The 11078-nt window shown below is 48.1% G+C and overlaps 2 protein-coding genes across 2 annotated transcripts; one reads left to right on the top strand and one right to left on the bottom strand.

The window, feature by feature from the left end:
- Positions 1-747: 747 nt before the first annotated feature.
- On the bottom strand, positions 748-1269 carry LOC143267164 (eosinophil cationic protein-like). Its single transcript, XM_076544061.1, has one exon. The coding sequence runs from the start codon at positions 1267-1269 to the stop codon at positions 796-798; it is 474 nt and encodes a 157-aa protein (XP_076400176.1). The 3' UTR covers positions 748-795.
- A 5114-nt stretch (positions 1270-6383) lies between these two features.
- Positions 6384-10498, top strand: LOC102910329 (zinc transporter ZIP2). Its single transcript, XM_076544920.1, has 4 exons — positions 6384-6912; positions 7085-7215; positions 7442-7492; positions 7901-10498. The coding sequence occupies exons 1-4, from the start codon at positions 6798-6800 to the stop codon at positions 8531-8533; spliced, it is 930 nt and encodes a 309-aa protein (XP_076401035.1). The 5' UTR covers positions 6384-6797; the 3' UTR covers positions 8534-10498.
- Positions 10499-11078: the final 580 nt, after the last annotated feature.

The following is an 11078-nucleotide window of genomic DNA, read 5'->3' as shown; positions in this document are numbered from 1 at the left end:
CCTAGATGGAAAGTGGATGTTATATTGTGCCATTCGGTTGTGAGGTATCCACCAGAGAAGACCGCTGGGATTCAGATTCAAGCCAATAGAAAGCCACTTTTCTAATAAACACTGAGTGCTGCTAGGACCAGAGTTCAGTCCTGAGTCTTTCTCAGGATGAGCTTTTTTTTTTTTTCTTTAAAGATTTATTTATTTTTATGTGTACTGGTTTTTTTGACTGCATGTATGTCTGTGTGAAGGTGCCAGATTTCTTAGAACTGGAGTTACAGACAGTTGCCAGCTGCCATGTGGGTGCTGAAAATTGAACCCAGGTCCTTCAGAGGAACAGCCAATGCTAGTAACCCCTAAGCCATCTCTCCAGCCCCCAGGATGAGCTTTTAAACACACACACACACACACACACACACACACACACACACACACACACACACACAAAATACACATCCTGGGCTGACACACCTCAGTAAGAACCCTCAGTCGAAGAAAAACTACAGAGGCCAAAATGTGCATAGACAGACAGACAGGCAGGCAGGCACGCACGCCGCGTGCGCGCGCGCGCACACACACACACACACACACACACACACACACACACACAGATATGCAGAGATCCACATGAGTATGCAAAGGTGTTTATTGAATAGAAAAGATATCTGTTCAGCTACATTTGAAGGGAGTCAGGGACGGACTTCACAAGGACAGGTGCTCGTGGCAGCGCAGAGGAACTGGATCTTCACTACTACGACCGTGGAACTAGCAGATAGAGAGCGAAGACACAAAGTGCTGGTACTGGAGCTAAAATATCCCATCCAAGTGAACTGGAACCACTGGATAGGTACGATTGTCCCGAGGAGTTCTATAGTCACAAGCAACTCTGTAGAACTTTCTTGCCTGTGTCGTTTGGTATTGGCATTGTGTATAATTTACTCCTGGAGCTGTGAGGTTACAGAATGTTAAGGATACCTGAGCTGAACTATTATGACAATTTGAATGTGTCCTGTTCCTGCAGGTAACATTCATACTGCCACACACACCAACGACAGCAGCAAAGCTTGTATGAAGAAAACTGTTTAAGTTCTTGCACCGTCCTGTATGCCGGTTAACACTCCTCATTGCAGCAGTGCATCGGGGGCTGGTCATAATTACATGCTGGATTTCAAACCACTGGGACGGGGTTAAATGGGCAGGGATCTGGAATGAGGCAACCACCATGACAAGTCCCAGCAGCAGCAGGAGACAAAGTCGGGACTCGAGCAGCTTCACACCCATGCTTCCTGTGAGAACAGAAGAGCAGTGACTACTCCCCATCTTGGCTCACTTTTTCCTAATTCCTCCTGAAGGCCCTCTGCCGGTGCTGTGGCCTCACAGTTCCCTTTCTCCTGGACACGGCCCCATCCCTGCCCCTCCTGTCCCAGCCTTAGAGCTCAGTGTCTTCTTACCCAGTCTGTGTTGTGGCTCCTGTGAGAACACAAGGCCAGTTGTCCTGGAAATCAGGGATAACGGGTGAGCTCCACTTGGGCCCATACATATAGAGCAGCCCTGTGGGTGGAGCTGGCAGAGCCAGGTGGCTGGAGTCTTCAACATGCAGAACCCACAGACGGGCACATCGCCTCCTTGTGCAACCACCTTCTGTTTCTTCACTTGGCCAACCAACGGATCCCTGACAGCAATGCTGTTAGCTCTGCTGTAAGGAATCTAACGCCAAGTCATCTTGCCCAGGGCAGTTTGATGTCTGACTATGAATTCTGCACAAAGATCTGTGTAGCCCCTGATGACTGGCTGCAGATTTTGTGACTGTGACCATGTTACAGACAGACCAAGGTTCCTGATAGCCTGACTAGGTACTTAGAGAAAACAGAGCCTTGGGAAGCCAGATTCCCAAGAGATATTTACACTTCTGCTCTGAATTTTAAAATCGTATGATGTTGAGATCTAGAGAAAAGTCTCAGTGGTTAAGGGCACTTGCTGCTCTTCAGAGGACGAGGTCCCAGCACCTATGTTGGGTGGCTTACAACTTCCTGTAACTCCGTTTCCATGGGATCACAGGTCCTCAGATAGCCTCTGTTGGCATGTACATACACATGTACACAGACCCTGAGATACACACAAATATAAATTTCAGGAACTGGTGAGATTGCTCAGTGGTTACAGACTCTTCCTGCTCTTCCAGACACCTGTTTCAGAGGACTCTAGTTTGTCTCCCAGAGCTCACAACTGCACAGAACTCCAGCTCTGACACATTTTTTGGTTTCTTTTAGTACCTGCACACATGTTTCACACACACGCATACACACATATGAGATACACATACACACAAAACCCACACACACTCATACCAACACTTAAGTTAAAGTTAATAAATAAATTTTAAAAACTGTATTCAGAAACAATAACAAAAATTGTGCTAATGCATGCCACATAATATTTTTCTGATTATTTCCTGTATAAGATTCTTTGCACATTTCAAACTACCCATATCTGCCTCAAGAACTAGTATAAATGGTCTAGTTTTACATCAAGGACCTTCAGGAGAACACCCCTCTATCTAGTATTCATGAGTAACTATAACCCAAAGTTAATCAAAATAAACCAAATGTTCATGTGAATTTGTATGTGTTTGTCTTTGTCCTGGGGCTTGAACCTGGGGTCTTGTGCACTCCAGATAAATGTTCTGACACTGAGCTACACTCCCAGTGCTACATGGATATGAGATGAGCTTCAACAGAATAAAAACCCCTCTAATTCTTTTGTTAAAAAACTTCCCTTGCATTCCAATCAGTGGCACATTTCCAGATGTTATGAAGTACATCCAGAATTATACCCTAGCAGTAAGTAGTTATTTAAACTTGATGAATGTCATAAGGCATATCAAGAAATACTTGTGCATTTGTCATAAAAGCCACAGTGAGTGTTTTGCTGCTCCCCTTGGTAGACATCTCTTGGTGTAGAGTCCACTGGTGAGAGCAGGTGTCCAACACTTGGAACTTCTTCCACCCTGGGATCCTGTGGCAATGACTGCTCTTAACCTGCTGACTGGCAGATGCCCAGTGCCAGCAGAGTCTTGACCACGGCTCTGCCAAGTGCAGGGCTGTCCATGGAAACGACAGTGCACAGCACCTACAATATTGCCATAGTGACCTGGTTTTAGGGACTCATCTTTTGGGGGGGCTTAGGAAGTGTTGAGTTGGGGTCTCACTCTGTAGTCTAGGTTTGGTTTAACTTTCCTGGAAGCCCAGAAGGGATTCCAATTTGCCATCCTTCTGCCTCAGCCTCTCGAGTGCTGGGGTTATAGACTTGCACCCTCCACACCCAGTTTATGAGCCAGGTTTTAAATATCTCTGAAAGACTCATGTAATAAATGCTTGCCCACAGCCTGTGATGTTGTTGGTGGATGGTAATCTTTTGAGACAGGACTCAGCAGAAAGAAGTTAGGACACTGTGGGCAAGTCCTTGAAGGGAATATTGGGGCCCCAGGTGCCCTTTTCTGCCCCCCTTTTTTCTACTATGAACTTGGCATCTTTGATTAGCATATGCTTCTCACCATGCTCTTTTCTCTACCACAGACCCCCAAACAAGGGGCCAACTGACTGTGGACTGATATCTTTGAAAGTAGGAATCAAACTAAATCTTTGCTTCTTTCAAGCCATTTGTCTCAGGTGTCTATCAAACAGTGGAAAGATGATTTGCACAATGATGCAAGTTAGTTTACTGTGATTTTTTTCCCCCAGAGCTCAAAGAACATTGTTGCATGAAGCTAAAACTGTCTTCTTCATGTTCAGGGGCCTCCTACACATCTCCTTGGAAGGCTACTGAACAAAAGCAGATCTTGAACCTTTGATCAGGTTTCTGGAATTGCACAGACACCACAGAGGGACCTCCCAGGCAGACAGGGTTCTGGGTTGGTTGTGTCTGTGAAAAGTCTTGCATCTCTCTTGTGCACTCACGATTCTGCAGCGTGACTCCATGCATGTAGCTCCAGGTGGACCTGTGGAGCCCTACATTTCCTGTCACTCCATACTTGCTGTGGGTGATTGGAACCCCCACTTGTTGGCTGTGGTCAGGTACAGCGAGTCCTCACTCTGGGAGCCATGATTGGTGCCACTGAAGGCATTCTTGTGGTACTCATTGAGGGGTGACTGTCACACCCCACGCAGTGTGCACAGATAGAATGGATGGTGGGATACTCTGGCCCTAGCCTGGCAGTCACCCCTTTGGTTGGGATTTTGATTGGAATGGCATTGAATCTGTAGGTCAATCTGAAAAAAAAAAATGATATATGCTTTTATGCATCTAAATGAGGAATCTTCCATTCAACGGAGACAGAATTGTTGGTGTCCAGATGGTCTGCGGCTCCTTTCTCAAGCACTGACCCAGATGTGTTCCCTTGACTGAGGGAAAACTGCAGGTACAAGATCTAGATTTTAGGAGGAATGTCCTCCAGGGCAAAACAAGGCCACAAGGGCAGGGCAGGGCAGAAGGAAGAACTCTGATAAAGGGGACAAAAGACTCTTTGCTCAAGCTCTGCCTGTAGTGAGATTTCTGGTAGCTAGCGAAATCATATATAAACAGCAGTGGGAAAATAACAATTGTTCATTCTTGAAGAGAACCCAGTGTTTGTGTCTCTGTCTACCATTACCCATTCCCAGGTCCCTGTGATGCCCACAGCTGTGCCACTGAGGGCTAAAGTGATGCATAAGTTTGTGTTCCAAGCATTCTCCTTACTTAGACCTCATGATTCCCCTCATAAACCCACCTCACAACATTGTTTATTGACAGTGTACATGGCCCCATCTTTTAGCACAACCAAGGCCATAAAACTCATCAAGTAGACATCGCCACCGGCAAAAATGAAAACAAAGACCTAATCCATCAACGTGCACAGTTCTGGGCAAGTCTCTAAATGTACTAACCTTGCTTTTTGCTTCTGTAGTTCTACTTCTGGTTAACTGTTCTTGTTAACTGAAGTGTGTCAAGCTAGGACGTGCTTTTTGAGCTTTCAAGTTCATCCTGAGAAAGGCTCAGGGCTACAGTGGGATCCTAAGCCCTCAGTATAGTCACCAGCCATCTCCTGAAGGATCCTTTGGCTTAAACCCATTTCTGAGCAGTCTTCTTTGAATACCCCACAACAAGAGCAAGTCTTCAACAAATTACCCTCTCTGAGCAGCATTAAAAAGAATGCTTTTGGGGTAGACATTGAAAGTCACCATAATCTCATGTCCTGGTCCTAAGGAAGCTCTGACTCTCTGCTTTTCTCGCTCTCTGAGAACATGTCTTTCTTTCCTTCTTTCTTCTGAGACAGGATTTCCCTGTGTAGCACCCTGGCTGTCCTGGAACTCACTCTGTAGGCCAGGCTGGCCTCCAACTCAGAGATCCAACTTCCTCTGCCTCCTGAGTGCTGGGATCAAAGGTGTGCATCACCACCAAGATCACCATCACCACTGCTACCAACAATCACCATACCTGCCATCACCATCACCACCACCACCATCACCACGCCCCTACAAACTTGTGGCCACCTGCTGGGATCCCAGAGTGGACCTGACGAGAGTCCATCCTGATCAGGATTTCATGAAAACTTGCTTCAAATGTGGCTTACAATTGTGGAACTGGTCTTTCTGTCAAGAATCTCAGGATTAACAATAATTAAATGTTTTTTTTCTCCTGGAAGTGTTTTATGTTGAATGGAGAAGAATGGGAGTCTTGAATATGACAGGATTATATTACCTCTAGTGAGCCAGCAATAATTTAGGAAGCCAGGATGCTAGACAATCAATGGCCACCAAGCCACCCTGAGGTAGTGGCCTCCAGGTGCCTTGTCTCATGAATTTGAAGAATGAATTTAATGGAAGGGAGTTTCCCATAGGAGCGTTACTATAGGTGAGAATTTAGACAGGAAGTGAGCATCTCCCATGTAGCTGGAAAGGGGATTGTGCAGCAGGCCCTGGGCTCAATCCCTAGCACTTCAAATAAATAGTTAAACAAATAAATAAATGTTCCATACTGGTTTTATTACCAAAATTGTTAATTTAAATAACCTCTGACACATCCTCTTAGAATTTTCATAATACATAATTGTTAAAAATCAAACAAACAAACAAAAAGGGACAGTATCTTATGTCGTAACAAAAGGCATCTCCACTCCACCCTGGAGATTTCCAGGCCTGGAGCTATTTTTCTGGAATTAGAGGGAAGGGGAATCCCTTCACTCTCTAGTTCCCACAGAAGAGTGGCAGCCCTCTGCTCAGCCCCACCCCCTCTACCCTCAAGTGGCCCCAAATCCTCTCTGAAAGGGTTCAGTTCAAGTATCAGCACAGCAGCCTGGAAGACCTGGGATAAGGCAGAGTATGGAAGGCTTAGATGAACTGTCCTGACTGCGGCAGGACCACATCGCCCCACACATAAATTAGCTGGGACGTAACTACCCTAGATTGTCCCATTTGAGGTTAGATCAACCCCAGACATGAACTAAGACTCCTCAGAGCTCTTGGATTAGTCACAGCATTGAAGAGAAGATTTCACGGAGGGAGCTACACCTGGCAGGGAGTCTGGAGTTTCTGGTTTGGAAGCTCAGGGAGGCGGGAGGCAGGGGAGGGGCCTCCAGTTAGTGGGAGGGCTGGTGACTGGAGCTGAGCCCCAGTCAGCTGTGTGGCCCAGGCCTGTGGAAGCCCAGACCGTCCAGGACAAAGGATATCAACAGTCTCCTGAATTCACGCAAGGGGACACTCCACTTGGGTCACCTCAACTGCTGCTCACTGCGTTTGTCATTCTGAGGTCTCTGCTTATCCTACACCCCAAAGATGGAGGTACTGCTGGGAGTAAAAATTGGCTGCCTGCTTGCCCTTCTGGTTCTCACCCTGGGCTGTGGCCTCACTCCCATCTGCTTCAAATGGTTCCAGATGGATGCAGCTACAGGTATAGCCCCACTCTGTCTCTGTCCCTCACACCAAGGCTTAACCCAGCCCTTCCCTGACATCTGGCTCGGGTTCTCACAGCCCCCAAAGACACTGGGTGCTCTCTGTTGCTCTTCATTCATTCCCATTGATCTCGTTGCTAACTGAAGAAATCACCTTTGCTTTCTTCTTAGGTCGTCACTACAGAGTTCTCAGCCTCCTGGGCTGCGTCTCTGCCGGGGTCTTTCTGGGAGCAGGGTTGATGCATATGACTGCTGAAGCCCTGGAGGGCATTGAATCAGAAATTGAGAAATTCGTGGTGCAGGTGGGTAGCAGAGAAATCAAGTGACGGGGCTATGTGGCCAGAACGATCACCAGAGGCTGGGAGGGAAGCGGGAAGCAGCGGCGCACAGAGCGTACGGTCAGCAGCAGTTGATAGAAGGGTGGACGGTGGTCAGGTTGGGCTTCCAAGGAAAGCTTGATTCTGAAAGGGCGGGACAGGAGCTAGCGCTGCCCCGGACTCAGTCTAATTTCTGCCTCTGTCTCCCCAGAATAGTACAGGAAGTGAGGGAAATTCTTCTCATGATGCCGCTTCCAGTTCCGTAAGTATCTCTTAGCGCCTGTCTGGAGAGTGAAGAGAACCAGGGACTGTTCTTGCCCTTCTGGCTTGTGAGGAGTACCAGGAACCTCTTCTCAGCCCAAATCATGGAAAGAAAGAAGGCGCCAACCTAACCCTTTGTGGGTGGGCCCTCAGAGAAAGCTCCTGCTTTACTCTGTCCGTCCTGCCCTGGACCCTCTAACACACTTCACGTCAGTTTCCGCTGTGTCTAAGCCAGGTGCCGTTCGGCCCCTCAGCCCCTCGGGGTCTCTCACTTCTGCATGCCTGCTCAACCTCGTTCCCTCTCTTGTTCTGTGGCCGCATTTCCCATTGTCTTCTCACTCCTGACCCATGTCCACCCAGGGTACTGTCTCCTTCCCTTCCTGGCTCACGGGCGTCTTTCTGTTCCTAGGTGGAGTATCCCTATGGAGAGCTCGTCATCTCCCTGGGCTTTTTCTTCGTCTTCCTTTTGGAGTCGCTGGCACTGCAGTACTGCCATGGGGATGCTGGAAGATCCACCGTGCAGGAAGAGGAATGGGGAGGGGCCCATGCCTTTGGATTCCACAAGCACCCGCCTGTGCCTTCACCCTCACTGGGTCCCCTGCGCGCCCTCATCCTCCTGCTCTCTCTGTCCTTTCACTCCGTGTTTGAAGGTCTAGCTGTGGGTCTGCAGACATCAGTGGCCGCTACTATACAGCTCTGTGTTGCCGTTCTGGCTCATAAGGGGCTCGTGGTGTTCAGTGTTGGCCTCCGGCTGCTGAAGATGGGCACCGGGACACGGTGGGCCGCGTTCTGCATACTGTCTTTTGCACTCATGTCTCCTGTGGGCCTAGCTCTAGGGATGACTGTGACTGGAGGGGCCTCAGGACCAGCGCAGGGATTAGCCCAGGCTGTATTAGAGGGAGTAGCAGCTGGCACATTCCTGTATGTCACCTTCCTAGAAATTTTGCCCCGGGAGCTGGCCTGTCCTGAGGCCCCTCTGGCCAAGTACGGCTGTGTGGCGGCTGGTTTTGCCTTCATGGCTCTTATTGCGCTGTGGGCCTGAGAGATTCCTCACTGCTCTGATGGACCTATCTAGGATGGCTTCTCCTGAGGACACCCCTAAATGACTTTGGTCCTCATTTTTTCAGTGAGACTAAGCATTTTCTAGGCACGGGCTCTCCCAGATTTTATATGTGTGAGACCCTGTTCTTGCTCAAGACTTAGAAAGGATGTTTTGTCTAAGTGCCTATTTAACTGGAACATTGGCATCAAGACCATCACTCCGGGGTTGCTATGATGTGTAATAAAATGCCCATTTACCCTTTCCCGTCAACCACGCTGTAATTCACATCTCTGATAGGGGAAAAGGGAGCGTGGGTAGAATTGGGACCCGTAGTCACTTCAGTGGTTGCAGACCGCTCCCCCCAGACATAGAAGGATTGCTAAAACTTCAACAGCCCTTTGTTCCCTTACCCATGGGAGCTGAGAATTAGAGCAGCATTTAGAGGAGGAAAGGCGTCTAAACCAGAAACCAGGGGCTAGGTATTTTTCCTTCTAACTACCTCACCCGCTCTCAGTGCCTGCCTGCCATCCCCACCAAGTTCCTGTTTTCACACCGAGTCTTGTGTGGCCTCAGGGACACTCTTGCCATTCTCCGAGCTTCTCTCTTTCTGGCTGCCATAGGCTGAAGGATTAAAAGCCAGTGTTTGCAGAGGGGGACCGGCGCCAGATAAATACCTAGGGTGATTACTCTGCGCTGTAAGCACCTAGTGACTTTCCTTCTCCTGCCTGACCAGCTGCTACTAAGGACAGTGCCCAGAGCAGCCAAAGCCTGGAATTGAGGAGGACAGGGTAACTGCTCCCTGCCCTCGCCTGGCATCTCACACTTGGCGAGGAGAAGAGGAAGGTGAGGGGTCTAGAGATATAGGAACATAGGAGTAATATAGGAATAAAAAGTTATAAGCTTAAGAGATGGAAGCGGACAGCCATCAGCTCCGCCAACAAATAGGGATAAACCTTTTGGCCCTCCTTTGTTTTACGATGGGAAGCTCTGTCAGCAACCCAAATGCTAGTTTTTAATGATTGCTTTCTACAGCCCCGTGGTTAGCTATTCTCAATAACCCTCTACTCACAACCAAAACCAGAGTTAACTTTTAGTAGCTGTTTCTACATGACTCCTAGCATGCATCCCATGCCTGATGCTTACTTTCGCTATGAAAAGGGCCTTGAAACCTGCCCCTTTGCCAAAGCTTCAGAATCCCAGACTCTAACTGTGGTCCTAGTTAATTGGTAAGCTTTTATGTCCCACGGTGGTGTTCTTTTTTTGTCCCACGGTGGTGTTCTTTTTTTCTAATAAAGTTTGCTTCTGGTTTAATAGACTTTGGTGGTCTGTTCCCCATTATTGCTCGATCCCGGACCCAACAGAAGGAAAGATGTGCCCGGAAGCTCACTGGCCCTCATCAGTTTGCCCCTTCTTGTGATTTTCAGTGCGATAGCCCAAATAGCCTTAACATGAACAAACTCTCCTGAATCCTTCTTGTCTAGTCTTTGTCTCCTTTCTGCCCTATTCCCCGCCTGAAAAAGTAAGACATCTAAATCCACAACCAGGGATCCATGAGTAAGCAAGAGGTGGGCAAAACCAGGAGAGGGGGAGGGGAGAGCTCCTCCCTGGAGCACTGTCCTGGTGTCCTCCCAGCAGTAGGTGCAGGGAGTGAGGTGCCCAGGAGAACCTGGTGTGTGCCAGTGCACTGGCCTCGGCAGGGAACACCTGCAGTGTGACAGGTGCTGTGCTATGGTTTGTACACAGATCACCTCGCCTGCACAACTCCAGCAGTGACATTATCCCTCTAGTATCCTGGAAAACTGGCATTCAGAAAAGCTAAATAGTTGGATCTCTTAGCCAGTGGGGCCTCAAAACTCACTTTCCTATAACTGGATGAAAAGCTCCATATAGTCTTTCCTTCCTTGTGGATTTCCCCCTAAACAGCCATGTTCACCCTGTAAGTTAGAATCCCAGATCAGCTCAGAGAGTGTGAGGCATAATTAAGGAAGCTGAATGGAAGGGTATTCAGTAAGGTGTGTGTGGGCAGGGTTCAGACATAGCAAGGAATGTGCAAAGGAACGTAAAATACCCTAGAGCTCAGTTAATCAGCATGCTGTTAGTAGAAACTGGAAAGGACCAGCCCGGACAGCTGTGTCCTTGAACTACAGGGACCCAACCAGGAAAGTGCTAAAATAAATTATTTTCTTGTTCTGATTTGCTAATGTCTTATTGAGTAAAACCAAACAGAAGCCCGAGGCTGGAAATGGCTGGCTCTGCTCTAAGCATCGGGGAGACAGGAGAACCCTTGGGTTTGCTGGCTTCCAGTCTCGTCCAGAGCACATGAGTCTCAGGTTCAAGAGACCTTGCCTCAGAGGACCAAGCAGAGTGGTAGTGCAGAACACCTACTGCCTTCCTACACATGGATAGACACAAGCTCTTGCACACATGAACACACACACACATGCAAATAAACAAATATTTTTAAAAAGCTGCAACTGATCCACAGCAATAGCCTGGCACGGATCCACTGATTAGCCTTGCTAAATTGATATGTATTTGCTTATCA

Source organism: Peromyscus maniculatus, chromosome 9, assembly GCF_049852395.1.
Source record: "Peromyscus maniculatus bairdii isolate BWxNUB_F1_BW_parent chromosome 9, HU_Pman_BW_mat_3.1, whole genome shotgun sequence".
NCBI classification, from domain to species: Eukaryota; Metazoa; Chordata; class Mammalia; order Rodentia; family Cricetidae; genus Peromyscus; species Peromyscus maniculatus.
The sequence above is the reverse complement of the archived record's forward strand: the minus strand, read 5'-3'. Positions and strand labels throughout refer to the sequence as shown.